Below are 23,350 nucleotides of genomic sequence, written 5' to 3'. Positions count from 1 at the left end.
TGCTTAAAGGGGAAGTCAAGTCGAAAGCTTTCTTATATTTCTAATACATTCTGTGAGCTCCCACTCATCTAAATTTACTGTAGACTGAAAATTACATGGCAGTGTGTTAAGGCTCAGGTAACGACCTTCACGGCTCACCTGCTGTGGTTGGTCATGTGACCGCAAGCGCAAGGCAAAATGGCTTCTGCCCGAGAACAAAAACAACGGGTGAATTTTTTTGCTTAATTCATATCCACGAATGCAAAATTAATTAAATTACCGTTTTTAGAATAGTGGGGACGCAAAGAACATATTATTTTGTAAAGCAGATTTTGGACTAGACTCCCCTTTATGTTTTCATGTATTGACATTTTCGCTCTAAAGTTCATTGTTAAAAAAAGTCAGTAAGTTATCTAAAGCAAACAAAACACCTAATTAACTAAGTGCAGAATGTATCGAGCAGGCAAGGCAAGTTTTATTGAAATAGAACATTCCACACAAGGCAACTCAATGTGCTTCGCACAACCAATTGCACTACACAGCTAAAGACATTCGAAAGCAAAGCAAAGAGAACAAAAGTGGCTTGCTAAGAATAATTACATTAAACTAGCATACATTGACAACAAGTAAAACACATGAAATTGATTTTACATGCTTAAAAGACCGTGTCCAAAGGTATGAGGGAGAAAATAGCATAGTTTTTAACCAGAATTTAAAAGCGTTTACACTTGGGGCTGGCTGAGTGAAGTTGTGTTGGCAGCTTCTTCCACTTAAGTGGAAAAAGCTTTTACTGAGTAAACAATAAATCGTGATGTCTGCAATTTTTCAGAGACTGACAATATAAAATGCTTCTCGTCAGCTTGTCTTAACATTTTCATGCGGCGAGCTGATGCTATCTTTGCGGATTTGTAAAAAGGAGACATGCTGCCATCTATGTGTGGATCGCAGAAGTTGAAAGTGATTGCATGACATTTAGTTATGCATTTTTTTTTTTTTTAATATGACTGATAACCTGTCGGGTATGATTACGGTTTTCATGTAAAGAAATGGACTCAAGGGAATTGGAGGTATTGAGTAAACCATTATGGGTCTCACTTTGTTTTGAACAATGGGCACTATCAGGATCCTTGTGAATTCTGCGCCTTGTGTATTCTACCTGTGATTGATTAAACTTGTATGAAGCTGACCAGCTTATTAATCGATTCAGCAAAAGCTCAGGGTCCCCTGTGGAGGATCTAAAGCTAAAGGCTTTTTCCCCCCACTTTTTTTTTTTTTATACTTTCCCCAGGATTTTTTTTTATATACAAGTAGAGGTACAACATGACAGACTGTAAATCATATTCATCCACAGCAAAGCTTTCTGTAAGTCTATGTGTGACCTAGATTTTAAGTTCCCTATAGAGAGGGTGAAAGCAATGACTGAAGTTTAAAGAATTGGCTGCTTTGCTTATAAAGCCAAGGCTGTACAATGAAGTTTTATTGGGTACGTCACACTGCTTCTTTCTACGCTCCTGGAGAATGTGTAAATTAATAGAATTGCGCCAGTAAGGCATACGATTGTTTTCTCATGACGTTAGGGACTAGACGTCAACTGTTAAGTCATCAAAATGTAATGCATGCATGTTGCCATTTGGATTTACAGTGTTGTACCACACAACCCAGATTACAGCAATTTCTAAGGGTTAGGGTTGTTGCGTTTCCATGACAACAAGAGCCAATCAATCGGGGTGCGATTGAGGCGGCGCCAGTTGAACTGTACTAGGTTTTATGGTGAATCAAAATGCATATTGTGAATTGCCGTAGATGATGTGGCGATGTTGCAAAAAAACAGCCCAATAAGAGTACAGAAGCTTTCACTGAGATGAAAATCCATTTCCAGGTTCAAGCAAGCGAGACAAAGGTGCCCTGCAGAGGTGTAAAAATACAGTATATAAATGACACGTGTTGTGTTTTACAACAATACTTAATTTAAATTTTGCAATAGTGATGCTAATGGTAAAAATGTTCACATGTGTGCTGCTCGCTGGGTCAATTCACTGTCACTCGCCGGCGACCGAAGCCCTCTGGGGATCGCTGAATCTCCGGGCTGCGTCTTCCGACGCCGGGGGGGGGGTGATGACAACGAGGCGCTGATGGCAGCAACTCGAACAGGCGGCCAAGTGAAGCTTCAGATGCGAGAGGGTGACGACGACCCAGGAGTGGCAGCGACACAGCGATGTAAATTCTTAGCCACAAGCTTCACTATTTTATTCATTGTCACATACTGTATGTGATAGGAAATATGGTTAAGTATTGTTGTAAAACACAATACATGTGAACGAAACGTACTGTATTTTTATGACTTGAAGGCGGTCGGCTTTGTCTTGTTCGGTTAAATCAGGAACTGGCTGTGGCGATTGCAGCGTTCCATGTTGCATCGCTAAAGAAACTCCTACGTTTGTCATCCAATCTGATAGGAGGGACTTTGCGGCCCTACTCGGCCTGCGTCTTAGAACCACCTCATAGGAGGTTCTGAAAAACGATTTCATTTTAATCGTATGGCCCCGAAACAGCAGAATGAAAAAGTGACCACTGAAGGGTCGAACAAGGCACGGAAAAGCGGCTAATGTCTGCCTCACAGCTCTGACGAGTGACGGATATCAGCTGCCGCTTTCTTATGTGGAGTGTGTTTTTTGAAGAGGCTCCAGCCTCCAGCTTACCTGTGACCCTAACGATGCATTTGCACTACGTTCCCAGTGGCCATTTTTACTCTCCTCTTTTAAAGCTTTTTTCAAAGATGGGGCTGCTGAGTACCAACGTCTCAAAGGCACGTAACATGTCAGCCCGCGGTTTACCAGGGATGCCTATACGCTCCCTCCCGGCCTGTCAGGTTGCGATGGGGTCACGTTCTGTCGTTCGCCCTGTTCTTTCAAGGTTTTCTACAGATGAATGTGGACACCAGGCAGTTTTGATACCCGTTTGTTGCCCCAGCAGGGTTTAATGAAGGTTCCTTGCCTAGTCCAGCATGCAAAGACACATTTATACTGCTGATGAATACATTCAAACAATATTCCTGATAGTTTTCTGCCAACAACGGACTATAGACCGCTGAGAAGTTGTGATATGCTTTATTGGATCCTGTTTTTTTTTTTTTAATCAAAATTGTCACAATTTTGTGTGGTGTTTCAAATTTATAAACATTTTATTTTCACTTTATCGGGAACTATTTGGATGGTCAAAATATAGAGTTCTTGGTCGAACAATTAACTTTTTTTTCAATCAGCATGTCATCTGTGACAGCAATATCATCTTTCACACAGAATTTTGATGGCCATGTGCCACTTATATCCTGCCGTTGTACTTTCATGAAATGGAGGGAGAACTAATTGATTTCAGTGCCAGCAATATTTGTGTTCCTGTGTCTTTTCCCATTACACAGCTGTCTGCCACATCAACATCCCGGGCAGCCTTCCTGCAGTGCGTCCGTTGGGCAATGTTGTGCCCATTCCAGGAGCAGACAAACTGGAAGGGGGAAGAGACACAGCTGGTGCTGCAAGGGGGTTCAAAGCTAAACCCTCTTGGAGTCATGGTCTACAACTCAGCCATAACTCAAAGTGCTGCACCAACCTCAACTTCAGGCACAATTCAGGTAGCACATGATCGGAAAGCAATGCTAAAATAATTCCCAGGCAGGATGCGTTGAAAGTCCTAGAATATAAATTGGAACTGTATTTGTTAAGCCAAGAACAGAAGCCCACTAAACGGAGCCTCAGCAAAATTCATTCATTTTTTTCTATTTTATCTGGTAAATATTAGTAGACCCATCTCTGTCTACTTTAATGTACCAGCATTATTTTTTGACACATTTTTGACAAATTATGTGCAAAATGTTGGTACGTGTTACTTTTTGCGTGAAGAAATCACTTCATCTTATTCTTTTTTTTGTGCATTATTTAAATGTTTAACACGCTTACCTCTTAGGATATGATCAAATTTCGGCTGTCCCCCACTTCGGACAGAATGACATCCAGTCCAAAGCCAACTCTGAGAACTAAGTTGGAAGATGCATCACCACAGGGACGATCATCTTCATCGCCCACTCAAAGTAAATCTTGTCTCATTTCTAGCAGGTGTTTGAAATGTTTTCAACTCTTTTTTTCCATTGCTTAACCAATACAACTCAATTCCATTGCTTAATGACAAATGAAGTTTTGGCACAACACTCAATTCCGCATGTCCTGTAAAACAGCATCGACTGTGCAGCATCGAGGATGAGCACACTCCATGACTGAGGCCCAAGGGAACTGCAGTCAAAGTGCAAACACTTCGGCTGAACTCGATGTTGCCTTTTTCCCTCGTGCATGTCGGAGATGTCAACTGTGGCTTACTGTACATACAGCAACTATTCAAAAGTCTCACACTAGTACGGCTTGAAATTTGCATACCACTTAGTGAATTAAACCCGTGGCCTGTGTGTTGTGCTCGTCATTGCTGACATTTTGTATTTGCCATGTGGGAATGTACAAAGCATTAAACAGTTTTGTTTTAATAATCTATAAAAAAAATGTTAGAAGCAGGCATTAGAATGACATACATTGCATCACTGTTTAGTCAACATTCACAAAAAACAACTGAAGTGTGCAGATTTTTTTCTAGATTTTTAAGGTCGATATTAGCACAAACAATTCACCCATAGAGTCCTTAATTAGGACTCATTGCAAGGTCAAATTCTCCACTTTTCAGAAAATAGGGATGTCCCTAACCTGAGGACTACTTTTGCCATTTTCGCTATTTGATTAAAAAAAAAAGAATAAATACATAAACTGATTTGGACAAGGGGCTAAACATAACCACAATATCGCTAAGTTGTCAACACTCAAGACACAAGTCGTCGCTCGCCTGTACTGCCAACACACATGTACATCAAGAATTACAACTTTCAAACTGCATAATTTCCATTTTATATTGACTTTATAAACACCGTGAGGACTAGTCAGATACTTGATGGGCCTAATGAGACCTTTGGTCCATACTTTGGCCGGTTCTGACAACCGCATCTAAGCCCAACCCAATGAGCTCCAACCATCATTGGCTCGTCCTTTAATTAAAACAGGACTTTTTATTTTTGAAAAGTCACTTTTGAATCAGGTCATTTATGGTGGAGTTGTAGACAGGGGCAGACAAAATATACTGACCATCCACATCCGGGTCACCGCTCGTTCCAGCTACATCTCTCAGGTAGGCTCTATCAACACAAAAAGCTAAAAGGCCCCAATAGGTTTTTTTGTCCAGGCATCAACTCCCTAAACAGTTCACTCAAAATTCCATAATTGCATTTTGCAAATGCTTGCGAATTTTGCACATCCCTGGCTACAATATTTATTTTGGGAGCTTGAGCTCTCTACATGTTTGTGTCACTTTTTGATCAATATTTTCACACCAGTGGACACTTTTAGGTGCACAAAGACTTTCTGCATCATTGAACATTCATTGTCGTATCACAATTACAGCACTGCTGGACACTTTAAATTGCACGACAATTCTCTGCATCATCTCCACTACTCTTATTGCATTGTAATTATTGCACTACCAGTTACTTTGTTTTGCTTAATGGTGCTCCACATCACTTGCAGAGATATCAGCATTCATTACGACAGAACTAATGGACTCTAAAAGACTCTAATGTACATAAGTCACGTCCTAAATGTGTTTTTTTTTTTTTTAATAGTTGCTTGTTACTGCAATCATATGTCGGCTCATACTACCGGAGAGAAATTCCTTCTGTGTCTTTACATACTTGGCCATGATGATGATACTGATTTTTATTCTCAAAACATGAAATAACGCATTTATTTGATGCAGCACTAAAGTTTAGTCACATAAAAGTGGTTTGACGGCTGAGAATCTGAACAATAGAACAAAGCATTGTCACTGAGTTTTTTGCAGATTTTCCTGGAGGTGTACTGAGTTTATATTAACAAGCGTGGTCTTCCTATTATCCCAATTAAGAGTAATATTCCTCCGAAAATAACTCCTTAACCCCGTGTTCTAAAATCCCTATTAGATATTCTACATCCTTGGGCGCTGACGAAACGGGAGTGGACGTGTCTGGTCGAGCTCCGCTAAACTTTTATTTAAAAATGTTTCAAACAAATGAAACTCACATCTCAAGGCCCTACTCCACTGAGAATTAATGACGTCCACATTTCAACAGCTGCATGCGCACATATCTGAGCTTTTATTGGCCTTGCTTTCGCTGAATTAGCTCATTAGTCAAGAAGTAATTAATAGTCCATCTTGATGAGGTAAAACATATTGCCCACTGGCTAGGAAAATAGTGAAACGTGAACGTCATGAAGCAAAAAGTCTGCCGATATTGCAAGAGCAAGTTTTTGAGAGCGAGCCAGCATAGCTCTGTGTGCATGTTGTCTGAACAGATGGGAGCTACAGTGAGACACCCCAGGCAGACCGAGCAATTTCCAAAAGATCAGTCGAGCTCCAGCACAGAGCGCGACAAAGAGTAGGAGGAAGGACAAAGAGATGCTGGGAAACCTTTCGTTCCGCAATTACCATGGCGACCAACCAAATACCTCAGGAGGAATCATCGTTGGACTTTAAACTCACAATGACGTCTAAATCGAACTCTTTTTCAGGGTGGATACATTTGCGACTAGATTTAAATTTCTTTGGTATTCCTCACATAGTGTTTTGTACTAGCTACTCCGGTGAAATGATTACATATTGTTTATTCATTAAAGGAAAAAAGTAAATGAAGACAATGAGGTGCGGCATTTTTTTTTACATTATGCAAAACAAAACAAAAAAATCGGATAAACTTATATTTAATAATTGCAATTTGTATGCCACGACTCATATAAATTGGCACTGTACTTGGGAATTAGTGTTTTGGCTTCTGCTCATTCTAGTTTCTCAAGTCACGATCATTTATCTTTCTCCATTCAACCTGTGCGTTTTGTGCACACCCACGCTAGGATCTCGTGTCCTCCAACATTTTTTTTTGCGAGTGTTGCTGAGGGAACCTGGTTGCTCTTGTTTTGTTATTTTAACTTAGTGTCTGTGACGCAAGAGAGTTGCACAAATAAGTAGATTATCATTAAAAGAGTACCCGATTTTGGTTAGCTCACGATACAAGACATGACCTCCTCATGGAGGGAAAGATGTGAGTTCGAGTGACAGATTTAATTTTACATGGTCAGTATTTAGTTTATGATTCAGCATCTTTTTGTGCATTTATTTTGCAGGTCTAAATGACATCCAAGCAGTTTCATATTCAGAATCACCACAAGGTCCCAAGGTAAGAGACGTTGAGGTCCAGTCCATTTAACCTCTAATCTTATTTTTCTGATAGTTTGACAAAGCCTTTGGCAGAAATTGTCTAAGCTCTATATTATGTTTGACCAAGATTTTTATTTTCCAACATCAAGTGTTTATGGATGAATGTAAATGTTCTACTGTCCTCCCTGCGGCTACTGACAGTTTCAGGACCTCCTTTTAAAGGCTAACCTAAAATCATGGATTTGTTTCAAAATAGATATCTACAAAGTGTTAAACTCTTTTTCTTTTGATTTTGTGTGTATGTAGCTAAAACCGCGCCTGTGAGAATAAGACGTCCCTATCATAAAGAAATGAGAGCGACTTTGTTGGAATCAGTGGTTATACGGTTCAATTGGTCATTTTGTTGGCTGGAGCCTATCCCAGCTGTCTACGGGCTGTCGGCGGGGTACACCCTGGAGTGGTTGTCAGCCCATCGCAGGGCACACAAAGATGAAAAACCATCCACTCTCACAAACACACTCTACACTCTTCTCCACTCCGGAAGGCTGTAGAAAACTGCGGCTTATAGCTTGGTGCGGCTTGTATATTGTTGTTGGGTTTTTCCCCCCCAAAAATAATTGTTGCGGCTTATATACAGGTGCGCCTTATAGTCCGGAAAATATGGTGTGTGTGTGTGTGTGTGTATAGTTTCTATATGTACAACAGTTTGTTTCCTACCCTGAAATATACGCCAACCGCCCAGAGTCGTAAATTGCAAATAGCTCCCGGCCTGTGAAAAATCTGCAGTCATGAATCGGTCCCTGGTAGAAAAAAGGCTGAAGAGCACTGTTTTAAGGGACTTAATGGTGCTCATAATGACTTATTGAGCATACTTTTTAGGTGAATGTCAAGATTTTGCTCTTCTTCATTCTTTGTTTATGTTCATTTCAGGTAGTGTAAGCCATTGCATTATGGTCAGCTCCGAAGAGATTAGGAGATGCACACACACTTTTTATGCCACGATGTGGTGAGGGATCACTTGCAGAGGTGTGTTTGATCTAATTCTGCAAGTATGTGCCAGTTTAGAGATATGGGTGTATTTAACCTAATTTTTAATAAAGCAGCATTAGAAGTGGAATCCTCTAGGTGAATAGTTGCAAATGGTGACTGAGCATGGTAATAATGTCGTGAAGTCACTGGCTGTTGCTCAACTGTGTTTCATATGTGTAACCTGCTTCATAAAATTTTAGTTCCTGAAAAATTTGAATTACTCTACATTACTTAATCCTTAATAGACTGTACAGTATGTTAGGGTGCGGTCACACACAATCAATCTCCAAAACACTTAACTCACAAATTTTTTGACTGTTCCATTTCCATGCACAGTACACTTTCTTTCCCCGGCACGATTGAAAGTGAACTCCAGTACGACGTGATTGATATTGCACTAATACCGAGTACGCGTAATAGACACCACACAGATGCCTGCCATACTACGAACAACGCGGCTGAATGCGATTTAAGTGGGCCATTGGGAATAAATTCCAGTCTGCAGCTCTTTGCCGCACTCCGAGTGATTGAGCACTTGAACACTGCGCATTTACCGGGAGGCTGCAACATAAAAATTGCTATCGCGTATCGCAGTTTCAGGCTCCACATACCGTGTTCTGTATTGTATTATTTTCTATTGAACCACAAAGACATGGCGTAATTGTCAAGGATGAAGCCGATACATGCATAGAGAGGAAACGCGTCATAGCTGTTGACCTGTGAACCAAGAGCAATAAACAAAAATTTTATTACAACCAGTGGCCACCTGATTTATTAGCCTGAGTAGCAATGTTCATATTTTGTTCTGTAAGGGTAATTACGTCCCTTCCCTTCTCTTTGGTATGTTGTAAAAGATGCAGCTACATTCGTATCCCGTGATCAAACTATCCATTTTCAGTGCCACTCATCCACATTAGGGTTCAGGCCGAATGGATGGGAATTGATAAGAATAAAGTGATTCGGTCTCCACCTGAAGACCAAGTGAGAAGTAACTTTACAAAATGGCAAATTAAATTAGACTTGTGATAGGCAGTGTTCCAAGATGTTCATCAAAACAAACAGAAATCCTAAGACACCACACAGTTGCAATCTAAAGTGCGCTTAAAATAATTTTATTACTGAAAAGATAGTTGGACAAGTTTTCGTCACACAAGGTCTTCAATTAAATTCCTTATTGAGCCAATTCCTTATCAATTCCCTTATGAATTATAATTTGGCGAGGTAATTGAAAAATGCAAATGGTATGGATATTAATACATGAGATGTTAATAGAAAGATTCTGAAAAAGAACATTCTCATTTGCAATCGTTATTCGCGGGCAAGCTGAAGCCTATCTTAGCTGACGTTGGACGAGAGGCGGGGTACACCCTGGACCAAAGTGCCCTCAACTGGTTGTCAGCCGATTGTAGAGTACAAATCGACAGACAACCATTCACATTCACACGTAAGGTCAATATAGAGTATTTAGTTAACCTAAGAAATATGTTTTTGAAATGTGGGAGCAAGCTGAAGTACCCAGAAAAATGCCACGCAAGCACTGGGAGAACATGGAAACTCCACAAGAAGCCCTCAGCCCAGTTTCAAGCCCTGAACCTCAGAACTGTGAAGCTGATTTTATAACCAGTCGGTCACCTTACCGTCGTCTCCCACACAGTCCCCAAAATTTCAAATCCGAGCTTAGATAATAATATAATAATTTAATATTTTTTATTTGTATAACGTCTTTAAACACATGTTTACAAAGTGCTTCAGCAGACCAAATAGACCGCAAATATCTGTAAAAGTGTGTTTTAAAAAGTGATTCTAAAGATATAGTCAATTTTGCACATCTCAGATCCATAGGCAGGTCATTCCAACTGTCAAGGCACTATGATAGAAAATGCTCGATCACCTTTAATTATAAGTGTTGAAGCCCTGGAACAACCAGAAGGCCTTCACCCGAGAACCTGAGACCACAGGTTGGCTCATAGGTATTTAAAATTTCAGATAAATAGCTTGGAGGTTGACCCATACATCTTAAATCATGAAATCAATTCCAATACAGACTTGGGGTCAATCAAGTGATGCTAAAATTTGGGGTAATGTGGTACCGCCTCTTTGAGAAGCCTAGCTGCTCCATTCTGAAGCAGCTGGAAGAAAGAGTGATTTTTGAATGCTGCCGAAGAGGAGTGAGTTGCGTTAATATCAACCGGAGAAAATTGGAGCATGAATCAGCCATTCAAGGTCGGGTTTGGATTGTGCTGATTTTATCTTGGCTATGGAATGTAGATTGGGTTGCTTATTCATGTGGGTGGTGAAGATGAAATTTGATTACAAGATGACTCCCAAGTTTCTTGGGTGCGGAGGCGAACTATCAGTAAAGGAACAATGACTAGGGTTAATATTTTGCGTGGTCCAAGTATTTGGCCGGTTGAATAGTATTTGTATTAATAACTGTTGTCAGAAAGGCAGTCTTTTTCAGCAGATAGGCTTCTTGTATCCTCTGATTTAAGTGGAAGGTTTATCCATGTGTTGTCTGCATAGCAGGGAAAGGCATATATGGAGAACAAAATGGGCCTAAAATTGACCCATGCGGTACACCACTGGCAAGGGTAAAAGTGGCTGAATAGTGGTTGTCTGTGTGTTTCCTGCTGGCGACCAATTCTGGGTGTACCCTGTCTTCTGCCCGAAGACAGCTGGGATAGTCTCCGACACGCCGGCGGCCCTCGTGAGGATGAGCGTTTTGGATTATGGATGGATGAATGGGGGTGTGTGTAACAGTGAGTAGAGTCTTTGCTTACATTTTCACTGTATAACTTGAGAACATATGTCAGATGTTTTATGAGCCAACAAATGACTGAAGTGCTTACGTCTCGGTGTATAGCTCCAACATTTGTATGAACGACTGAGTAAATAAGGGTATGAAGCCTAAGTCATTATTGTTGAAGCTCCTCTGAGTGCACACCATAAATCTATTTGGCCACGTAGTCATCTATCATTTTAATGGCTCTCCAAGTCTTTGCATGGAGAGATGAAACGGGAATCAATGTGTGAACCCAAGCCATTGCTTTTGGCACCCTAAAATTCGTCTTGACTAGTTGTGCAGCAGTAGTCACAAAAGCGCTCTTTGTTTCCCGTCCCTCTGCTTTCAACGATACAGCGATAAAAATAAGTGTTTCAACCAACTAAACCCATTTCCCTTTCCTGTTCAACAAATTTCTCTTTCCTTGTCAACATGGCTGTCAAGTGCTGATTAATCAATTGCATCCTTTTCTGGGATGGCAAGCGTAAACAAGCCTTTCTCTCTAACTCTGTTGGCAGCCATTGTTTGATCTGACAACTTTCTCTTGCTTGCATACATTATTGATTTCTGGCCCTCTGTTTACTGCTGTGCAGAATCCTAATTATGCTGTGGTATTTATAGCCAATGTCTGGGTGAGCCATTGACTTTGTCCATGTTGATAATGATATCTTTCATCGGATTGTGGATGTGTTTCATGGTCATGCTTGTATTCTGTTAACCCAAGTGCTTGTGGAGTCTCCAAGCCAGGGTGAGGCTGTGTTGCACTCGGTTATCGGCACCGGCTGATCTGGCAGATGCTACTGTCTCAGTCACAACTGATTTTTGCAGATGTCTTTAATGATGAATAATTACATTGCATTTTTGTCTCGGATACCTTGACAAAGTCTTGTTTTGACTCATTTCTATTTTAGCACTGCGAGTGTTTATTGCTTTGTGCAAACACTCCTGTCATTGCTCGTCAGTGTCAAGATGCAAGGATAATGCAAATATATTCTCAACAATGTCTGTCTGTGACTGTCTAGCCGTCCATCCATACATACATCTTCCCAATGGTTAAGAGAGACAATGTTATGGTTGACCTTGCCCATCTTTATGATGATGATGATGAAGATTCAACCCAAGGTTTTGTGTGACTTCTGAGGCTTTTTTTTCTTCTAAAATCACAAATGATGCAACCATTGGCGCATGCAAATTGCAAGGTAACCATGTATTCATTTTCTTTCTGGACCACCTATAGTGCCCGTTCAACAGAGATTGATGAAACTCTATTGTATTATGAATGCCAGGTGTAGTAGTATCTTAGAAAGGAAGGCTTTCTATTGTACCACTGCCAGACCCTGTAAAATTGGCTTCCCTAAGATGCAGAGATGTAATTACACCTCTTTTCTTGAAACGAGCACAAGGCCGTGATTGCTTTTCTGCTGTGCAATCCTTTTTGTAGGATTGTAAAAGTCAGAAGCCATTTTGTTTCAACATTTGTTGAATGCAATGCAAGAAGTGTTTAATTATTCCCCCGGGAGTTGTCCTTGGTTCTGTGAAACTACAGTATGGTATTTTTGCTCCACCACATTAGACGTAACGTCATTTCTGCCATCTCAAATAGTATACATGTATAAAAAGCAGTCTTGACTTTTCAAATATGTAAAACACTCACTATTTTGGATGCAATATTCCTTGTATGTTTATGTGGTAGAGTCCTTGACGTGCAATACTTTACATTCAATCAATATGGTTATACCAGGAGTGGGCAAACATTTTGATTGGTGGGCCACCATGGGTTCTAAAATTTGACAGAGGGGCCAGACCAGGAGCAGATGGATGGAGTGTTTAATTTTAAATGAAAGTGAACAAAAGCATTACAACAATATATATGTCATTGAAAAACCGCTGCATTTAGAAAATAAAGCATTAACAAGGCTTTTTCATTTCATTTTTTTTTCAAATTCGGCTGGCCCCCAGGCCGTAGTTTGTCTACGCCTGGGTTATACTGTCCTAATCCCTGGGATTGAAAGCAATCTAAAAAATATATAGAAAATTCAGCAAGAGTATTGAAAAATCCAAAGAATTTCACCCAGTGTCTGAGTTTGAGTCATCTTAAAATGGTCTAGTTTGTAATGGTAAATGTTCACCTAATATGTGTTTCTACTGCAGGCATTGTCCTATCCTGCTAGCGTAACCAGGATGAACAAAGTAGATGAATGGATGCATGGATGGATGAAAAGATGGGTTGAGTGTCAAACACTCAATTATCACCTCTACTTAGTCTCTGTCAGCTTCAATTCCTCACACTTGGACTTGGTAGTCCCTTTCAGACACCTCGCTAATATGTTTCTTTTTTGTGCTTGACTGCCACACCTTTTGTTCTTAAAATTACACTTGTTTCGTCCTTTCCTCGTGATATCATTATGTCCCAACACTCTGAGAACATTTCAGAAGCTTTTTTTCTACAGGGCAAAGATACTTGATACACAGTAAGTAAAGGACTTTGGTCCATTCATCAAATTTCCCTGAAACTGAAAATGTGTTGTGCAATTCACATTAGTTCTCACGGCTACTAGCTGTCTGCATCAATGCGCAAGCCCTTAATCACACTTTGTGTATGTCAGCTAGCTTGCGATGTCACTGCCCCCGTGCAAGGCCGTAGTATTATCATTTGGGGCGTGGTAAATGCAACAGCGATCAGCAGCTGACAAAACAATAGAGGCGCTCTGATTAGCTGAATCAGTCAATAAAGGTCTTTTATTATGACGTGAAATGTAAACTAACAATGCCACAAAATTCTAACCAATGTTATAAACGGAAATACCACACTAACAAAAAAGAAAATTCAAGCTCCCTGTTATATTGTTTAATAATAACCCTTGCTTCCGGTCCCTGGGAAAATTCTCCTCAAATTTGGTCGATTGCTCCTCAAATGAAGTCATTGTTTAGCAAAATTGCGCCTCAAAAAAAAAAAGTAATTGTAGCCTTGTATTAGCAGTAAAGAAAGTCTTTGGATCACTGTTATTCGTGACATTTTGAAAGTGAGTATATTGAGTTTAAATGGAGTTAGCAACATTTCAGGTTACATCGCACAATTAAGCAGTCAAGTACTTGTTAATGGACATATTCGGGATCTTTAACTTTAATGATGGTTCAGTGATTGTGGCTCTTCAGCTTTTGGCGGAGAAAATTGACTGCCTCCTGCAGATATTTTACATCAGACAGTAGTTTTAAGGAGATGTTATAATCGGATTGTTTGGGTGAGATGGTGAAACAAGGAGAACAAGATTTCATTCTATGACTAAATTAGTGGAGACTCATATGGTTTCTGATGAAAAAGGACAACCTCCCCTCCCCCAGACAAGCCCAATAACATCTGTTCATGCCACAAGTTCAATCTGTTTTGGGTTTTTTATTTCCGTCTCGTCTTTACTGAATCCACTGCCTGAACATTATTTATAATGTTTTACATTCCTGTTGTCATCTGAGATTGTAGATGTACAAGGTTCTCCCTTGTTCTTCATAATAACACAATAATAACGAAACAATCAAAAGCTATAATAACAACATAATAACTATTCACCTGTGTTTCCCTTCAGCTGTCACTGTCTCAACTGACAGATACCTCACACTACCCGGCCATCAGCCATTCCAGCTCTGGGTTGCCGTGGCAACAGTCACTTCCTTCTCTTCTCCAGCCTTCCCTAACGGCGCCAGTTCACTGGCCATCACAAGTTGCAAGATCTCCTTCCCTGAGCGTTCACAGACACGCACAAAACATACATACGGATGTAAGTACACATGCATAGAGTGAGAAAGACAGCCTCGAGGCCTTCACCAAGACAACGTTGTGTACTAAACACACGGCGTGCTGCGTAATCATTTCAATGAAAGTATACATAGGCAGTCACTCACTGAGTTCAAAGATACATCTTTGCAGTGCTCCACTTGTACTGAATACACATGCAAAACTAAACTTTAGCTCCAAAACAGTCTTTGCCTGTGGAAATACTGAAGATGCTATGTGCAGCAGATTTCACCTTTTCATCTATTTTTACATTTTGGGATGCATTTCTGTATAACCTTCCGTCTCTCAAAAAGCACATTTCTGTAACTCACGAAACCAGGTCATAAATTCTTCTCTCAGCAAATTTGTCTAATTGAAACCACTTAGATCTCAAACGCGATAATGGAAAATATCTGGAGCTAACTGGGTGGAACTGCTAACCAGCTTTATGGATCTGCAAAGTCTCATCACTTCAGCCAGGGGAACGCAGAAATGAAGACATCAGCTAGACTGTGCCGCATTTAATTAGTGAATAATTTCCACAAATGAAGTAAGGCTAACCTGCTCCCCCAGTTGTGGGTATGTGCAGCACAGTATCAGCACTTTGCCTGTGAAAGCTGCCTTGTCCTTTTCTTAATTGGACCATGTTCACCTACAGGCATTAGGCATCTACACCCTGTGGACACTTCATTAAGTACACCTGCACACCTAATGAGATCCGACACGAGAGTTCCTGTATATCAATATCTTTGTGTTTACTAACAAAATGATAACGCTCAGTTTTGACAAGTCACGTTTAATTTGAATGTATTCATTATTGAAGTTGTATTAGAGCTGGGCGATATGACCTAAAATCAATATCGCGATAAATTGGGCAATTTTACCTCGATAATGATAACTGCACGATAAATTCCCCCTGAGGACCAAAATCAAAATAAATGCAGGAAATGCATATTAACTGCTTTTTTTATTGACCAACTGGTACACATTCCTTTCAATGAAAAATAAAAATACAAAAATCATTTGAATAAACATTCAAAATAGCTTGCTTTGCATGACTTGAACAATGTCACAAAGAACAGGAGAAAAAGGGTACCTCTCACAAAATCTTTTTCTGCAAATATATTGTGCTGAGATGCTGTAATGCCATTTGCAAAGGCCTAGATTTGTGTAAAGGTATCTTGTAAACAATATAAATAATGCCACGTGCAAAGGCGCTAGTCGCCTGTAAACAAAATGCTAAATAAAATGAAAAAAATGTCAATGGTATGCCAATGCCAAATAAACGCGTGTGCTTCATCAGGAAAATGTGCCGTCTCGAGTACTCTGCTGCGCGGTCGCCACTTGTCGTCTATGTACCGCACAGTCAGGCTCAAACAGGGATCCATGTTGCGACTCGACCACAAGTCGGATGTGGATGCAAAATGCTCGACATGTCTCCGCTCCCGTCCCAATGTTGTCCATATCGGGAAGTGCTGTTTGTGACAAATATTTTCGTACCTCTTGTCGGCTACGTTCATGAGGCGTTTAAATCCTGTGCGCTCCACTGTAACTAGAGGAGCTCTATCTTTAGCCATGTGCTAGGCTATCGCGTCCTCCTCTGAGACGTTCTCTCGTATGGTGTCGCCTCCGTTATGGGCTGTTGTCACTTGTCGAACCTTGCTTCTCACTTTGAACTTTTAGCACAAGCTCCAAGTCAACAGCATGGTTGTGTTGTGAGTGGTGAAACAGAAAAGGTTGGACGCGCTGTTTCAGGTGCTTACGACGCACTTTGTAGTTCATGTTCTTTTGCTCAAACATCGTCTTTATGGAACCCAAAACATTTCCAAACGACAGATGTCGAATTTCTTTTCGGGACAAGCGCGACAGGAACAATTGCAACTAACGTTACTTCGTCTGCAGCCGTGTCAGCTGCTTCAGGATTTGAATCGCCAGCTACGAACGCGTCTTCTGTTCGCCTTCTACAGCGCATGAGTCACGTGACTAGAAGCGCTGGAGCCGTCTTAAAGAGGCATGAACATCGCCGCAGACAGAAAAGACTTTTCTTTTTCTTTTTTTTTTTTTAGACACCGAATTTACCGACATGGGCAAAATGATGTCGGTCATTCTAATACATTTCGGTAAAGGTAAATTTTCGGTTTATCGCCCAGCCCTAAGTTGTATTTTCAGCGTAATTACATGCCGTTTGTCTTTAGTCCTGTTCAGGTATCAGCAGTATTGCACACCTTGGGATGGACCTTCAGCCAGTAAAGGATGTGACACATTCAGCTAAACATGAAGAAGAACAACTTCAGGAGCTCCCGTTTGCACCTGTCCATGCTCCTGTCATTACAGTGGGTGTGACTGCACCAAGGTGTGTACACAAGTAAAAGAAGTCTTTAAAAAAATACATAATTAATAGCAGCGGTGGGCATCATCAGTCCCGTCACTATGTTCCCGTCGGTATTTCAGGCGAAGCCACATGGCCCAGTCCGTCCCTCGTCGGCAACAACCAATTGACGTTGAGAACAAAATTTTCCACTTCACACGCTGGCACCACACAAGATGACACACAGCCGAATAAAGAAAAAGTAAAAATAAAAACAGACACCTGGTGTGGTCATCCGTGAAATAAAAACAATATGGGACACGTCATTGAGGTCTCTGGGATTGAAAAGTATAAAATATATATATATATTTGGCATCTATGCTGTGCATTTTCGCATTTGATTGGGAAAGTGTTAAGATTTGTTCAAAGTCTGTCTTCTTTTTGAAATACCTTGCCTTTGAGTGATTCATACTGTATACCCACACATTGCATTGCATTCTCTTTTCCTCCTTTACATGCGTCGATATTTACCCATCATCTCTGTCCCTGACCACATTTTCTGAAGTCTTCTTATCAAAAGGAGCTCTGGGTAGACTGCCAGTCACCAGACAGATAGTGTCTGGCTTACACTGCTTTCTGTCAGTGCTGCAGGCTGATAGGACATTGGTGACTAAGCACAGCTTGTGCCCGTGCATACTTTTTGTCTGGCTGGGCTTTAAAGACTACAAATAGAAGTAGGACCTACAAATCTCATCAGTTTGTCATGTTTACACTGTATATTGTATTACCAATCAACGTGATGATAATTTACCAAGAGCACATTGCCAGGAAGGTGTCAACGAGGCATCCGAAGCAGATGCATGAGCCACCTCATCTGGCTCCTCTTGATATGGAGGAGCAGTGGCGCTGCGCTGATCCCCTCCCGGATGACCAAATTGCTCACCTTGACTTTAGGCAAGAGCCAAGACACCCTGCTGGGAAAAACTCATTTCAGGGGCTCGTACCTGTGATCTTGTTCTTTTGGTCATGACCCACAGCTCGTGACCCTAGATGATGGTGGGAACGTACAGAAGATTGACTTCTAAATCGAGCTACTTCTTTCCCACAACTTAGTGATGCCAAGTCGGCATCAATGCAGACACTGGACCAATCTACCTGTTGAGCTCCCGCTGCCTTCTCCCCTCAATTGTAAACATGACCCTAAGATACTTAAACTCCTCCAATTAGAGCAGAATCTCATTCCTGCACTCATGCACTCCACCTTTTACCAACTCGGGACCATGGGTCTCAGATTCAGAGGTGCCGATTCCCTGCTTCACACCCATCTTTGCATCGCCTTTATGAATTTTTTTTTTAAAAAAAACAACTTCTTGTCCTCTGTCCCGGACGGATGGACTGTTCCCTGGGACAGGATGCCTATCTCTGACAATAACACATAGTGGTCAAAATAAAGGTTAATTATCCCAACTAATTGAAAAATGTTCCACAAATAAGGCTAAGTAAAAACACAAAAACAACACTGATTAAAACATACATATTTTATTTAATTCATTTATAGAATGCTTTCAGTCTCTGTCTCTCTCCCTCCATCTTTCTCTCTTTTTACAAGTCTAACAGAATGGTGGTAACTCCAGCAGATGCTCATGTAATGTGTTTATCCTGAGAAAGATCATTGCAACAATACATTAGTATCACTTTTTGTGCTTGTATTTTCCGAGCCGGGCACTTCGCCAATTTTCCTCGAGTAGTTGAATTTTCGAGTAGTGAATGTTTCAGTAGCATTACTCATTGTTGATCTGCCAAAGTCATCAATGAAGCCATATAAAACCCTCTTTTATGTGTCTGGGTGTGTACAGCCATTCATTAGTGCTGTAAGTCACTCTGTTGCTATCTACTACAGTATCGATCGTCTTAATAATTGACATCGGTTCTTCTGGGTAATTCAATATTATTGTTCTTGGGTGGAAGAATTCCACAAATAGCCCTTTTAAACTCTGTTATTGCTGCTCTTACTGGGGTAATGATCACAGCAGTGTTGTATTTTTTATGGAACTTCATTATTTAATCCAGCTGTAAGACAGCAAAATGCCATAGGGATGTGCCAATGGTCTAGACAGAAAGGCCCGCACCCGAAAATAATGGGCACTCTGACACAGAAACAAGATCTTGCATTAGTACAGAGAGTCTGTAAACAAGCAACTCTCATAGAAACAGCTTTCCGAGCCTGCAGTGTGGATTCGGACATGCTGCTCTTCAGTTCAGTGGGCTGCAACATCTCTGCCTCCTCTTTTGGAAGCAGAAGGTTTTTGGTGTGGAATGACTCATTTGTTTGGATTACCACCTATACCATTTTGAATCAACTCAACTTTGAATTAAAAAAAAAATGAATGACTGTGGCGATGTATGATATTGAAGCCACATCAGAGAGAGAGAGAAAATTCAATGATTCACCAACCTCAATGTTGTCACCCTAATTAGTTTGATCAAGGCTTCATTCTGTTGCACCCTGGGAATCATCTGTTTACCAACTGGGCGCAGACAACATTTTTATGGAAAGTCCAAACAATATCCAAAACATTAGCATTCATTGTCCTGTGCTCACATTTCAGCCTGCCATCTGTGTGCTGTGTTGGGTGTCACTGTTGACAGTAGAAGTTATGAATGGTGCTATGGCTGCCGCAAGACAGGTGGTTGCTATAATTAGCCATAACTGACAATTATGCGAGGAAATCCTCTGGGTGTACTTCAGTGCCCGTCTGTCTTTTCCCTGTGCTTGATGGATATTGCTGACTCGCTCATTGTAGTTTTGGGGAAAGTCAAAACTGACGTTGAAATTGATTGTAACAGAATACAATGTGTAAATTGAAATTAAGCGCTGCAAAATTATGAGCAAAAGACCAAACAAGATAGGCGCCAGCTCCCTCCTCACTTTATAGGGATATAGAAAATGATTCCATGGATGGAATGGCTTCCAAAATAAATTTTTTTTTTTTTTTAAAAATCCACTTCCCATTTTCAACTTTTGAATAACTGGCCAGCCGGGATTTCAACTTTTCCAAGCTAATACCATCTAGGTGATCTAAGAGCAGATTTGTCAATGACACATCCTTGCTTTGATGCAGCCAGAAATGCACACACCTGGTAACGTACTTTGCCGTCGCGGTAGAACTCTTTGGTCTTCTCTGGAGCAGTCTGTTTTCCTGCTTGATGCCCTCAGCCTCCATCTCATAAAATGTGTTCCCTTATTGTTTCGTGGTCATTCCGACGGATGCTTTCAATTGGCTCTTAGTTTGAAGAGGTAAACTCAATGCCCCAAACTGAAACGAGCATTGTTGAGCGGTGGAAGAGCAAAACGCTCCCGCAAATCACCCAACTGAAGCCTGAGCAGCAGGCGATCAACATATTTGTAAGATCTTTCATAGCAACATACTGCAGATTTTTGGTTAAACAATTTTTGTCGCCAGTGTTAGCCTCAATCTTCCATTGAACCCTTCTCAATCTAATGTCAAACTTCTCCTCCAAGTTTGTCCACAGTCAGTTCCAGGAGTTCACTGGCACACCTCTACTCCGCTGGCTTCCCTGATATTGTGGATTCAAGAGGGCAGGTTGCAGAAGTCTTGGACCCCACGGAGCCTGTGCCCTTTGATCCACAACTTGAAGAAATGGATCCTCTGCAGGAGAATCTTCTGGTCTTCCAGTTTCTTGCATTTACAAGGTAAAGTATGCACTGCTGTAATTTGTGATGTTATTAACAGCAGCTTGTCCACTCTCAAACTCAAATGTTGTCACATTTTGCAATATTACATACATGTAATTCATGCAACCACAATTATCTCTTCTGATTTCTGAACGAGTAGCAGAATGCTTGGAGATTAATTAATACATTTATTTTTATTTCAACCAAAAGTTTAAACACAGTAATCAAAACTTTATTTATTTTTGGTGGTATCCCGCTGTTATTTAAAAATACATTCCATACAAATATTTCCCTTTTGACACTTTTGAATATGCACTGCAAACGTGTATCCTTTCATTTATTCAATTGCATCCATGGAAAAAAAAAATCTGCCTACAGCCGAGTTTGTCTTTTTCCACCCCCCTCCTGCTGAGCCGCGGCCAAGATACAGACGCACTCAGGCATTAAGTTCTGTCAGTCATCCTCTACTCACATGTCCGCTGCATGCTCATACACCGCACGCACACATATGCTCACAATTCTCGCAAAAACACGTTTTCCTGTCAGCACAGCCTCTGTCAGCAAGCCGTCACAAAGGCCCCGGAGCCGGCACCCTCTCTGTGACAGCGGAAGATGCGTGCTGAACACACCACTCGCACTACTGTGTCCTTCTCTCTTTTTGTGTGCAATGTCAGCAGTTTAATAAGCCCGTTCTTTGTTGTACCTCATCATGCCACCATGACATGAGCATTCAGAATACATTGCCTTTTTTCAGTTTAATGTACATGCTGTTAACATAGAAATAAGCTGTGTGTATCTCATTACAGTATACCGTTGCTACTGGAGGTGAGGAAATGACAGCAGACAGAATTGTATACATTAGTTATATATAACGCACAATGAGTCCATCATCTTCATATCAATGTGATGACGTCCTATGTGAGGTTGGTTTGTCAGTTCATAAAGAAATGTGTGCGGTTACATTGAAAGCTAATTGAATTAGAAAATCAATGTCATTTAAAGCGTTATCATCTTCAAACAGTAGGGTGGAAAATGTCCGTGTTCCTCTATAAAGACACAAGAGACGCAAGGGCCACCTATTTGTCACTTACGAAACTACGACGATCGTCAAATTACTACTAGTAACAATAACAATAATAATACAACACCCTTTGTAAGTTTACAGCTATAATAAAGGGTTTTAATTCTGGATAAATATATAAAATAAATACTTAATATAATATATTCGGCCCTTCTCTGAGAAAACTGGGCATAATATTTGTTCAACATTTTTTTTATAATTCATTAAAAATAATGATGGAATACACATTTGTTTTCGAGATGGTAATCATTTCCCTTTGATTTTAATCCAAATTTAACAGGAACATCTGTTAAAACATAAATAAAAAAATATTGGAAAAATTTTAAATTGTTTGCTTATTAAAAATTGTAGACAAGACATGAACAACGGTAGACCCCCCCAAAAATTGACTTCCATCTCAGATGAATTCATGACAGATGCAATACAAACATGGTACACCGCCTTTCTCCAAAACACTGTATTGTAATGCACAAAGAAGCCCTTATAAAAAAGTAATTATACACAAGGTAGGTATATTATCATCATTATATTGTTGTTAATATGCAATCACAATAATAATATTATTCACCTTTATATTCGCGTTTAGTGAATTGTTCATTACAATATTTTAATATTAATCTGAAAGGAAATCTGTCCGCTGCGTGCAATACGCACTTTCTTTTTGATTATTGAGCAGAGAGGTGATTGCTGATTGTTAATCAAGTCAGCAGAAGTTGATTTCATTATTCAGTGTGTAATTCAGGGTAATCTCGTAAGCGCGCAATGAAGAGTAAAGGTTTTCTTTTTACAACCTGAAGTTTGTTTACCGGCAGATATGACTATGTGTGGTTGCTGTTTAAAGGACAGAGGATAGTTTCATTCACGAGAAAAATGTGCAACTTTAATTATATTTGACAAAAATGTGAAATTTATTTCTCAATTTTAAATTATTTGAATGTAAAAATTAACAATGGTTAAATTAATAATTTAACAAACGATGAAACAGTAGCGTCTACGTGTTAATGAATAATATTAATTAAGAGATGGAAATCACATTATGCGTTAATTTCTACAGAGCTAGATGAGGTAATAGTGTGAAGTGCTTTAAGTACCGCAGGTAGAAAAACGCTTTACAAGTGACAGCCCATTTACGCTAAAACGTACACTAGCATTCATGCTAGCCTATGTTTTTAAAAAGGCAACGGAGCAAAATTGAGTTTGGCTGTACTTTTTTAAAGTATTTAACGCGACAGGTTCCCTCTCGTCAGTTTCAGTCAATCTCGTTGCGGTGCGCCTCCTCAGAAATGACGACACATTCGCGGCTAACGTGGCTAACAGTTAGCCCAAGTATTCACAATCCATTCGCAAATTGTGGAGTAACTTACCCAGCGCTGCCACTCAGTCTTAGTAAAGCTGTGGCCACTATTTGTCATCCATTGCTCGCACGCCGC

At 40.4% G+C, this 23,350-nt stretch overlaps 1 protein-coding gene across 4 annotated transcripts in view; it reads left to right on the top strand.

Annotated features, from left to right (window-relative positions):
• The window catches only part of nphp4 (nephronophthisis 4), a 126,576-nt gene that overhangs the window by 56,094 nt on the left and 47,132 nt on the right, over positions 1 to 23,350 (top strand). For all 4 annotated transcript variants that reach the window (XM_088291419.1, XM_088291417.1, XM_088291418.1 and 1 more), the window contains exons 9-14: positions 3,398 to 3,607; positions 3,940 to 4,063; positions 7,221 to 7,273; positions 14,647 to 14,838; positions 17,030 to 17,187; positions 20,666 to 20,857. In XM_088291419.1, the coding sequence (XP_088147545.1) occupies positions 3,398 to 3,607; positions 3,940 to 4,063; positions 7,221 to 7,273; positions 14,647 to 14,838; positions 17,030 to 17,187; positions 20,666 to 20,857 (929 nt within the window). The remainder of the gene's footprint in view (positions 1 to 3,397; positions 3,608 to 3,939; positions 4,064 to 7,220; positions 7,274 to 14,646; positions 14,839 to 17,029; positions 17,188 to 20,665; positions 20,858 to 23,350) is intronic.

Source organism: Idiotropiscis lumnitzeri, chromosome 3 (genome assembly GCF_059441095.1).
Source record: "Idiotropiscis lumnitzeri isolate Australia: NSW breed Sydney's pygmy pipehorse chromosome 3, RoL_Ilum_1.0, whole genome shotgun sequence".
NCBI classification, from domain to species: Eukaryota; Metazoa; Chordata; class Actinopteri; order Syngnathiformes; family Syngnathidae; genus Idiotropiscis; species Idiotropiscis lumnitzeri.
Note: the sequence above shows the minus strand (reverse complement) of the source record. Positions and strands in the feature narration are given on the sequence as shown.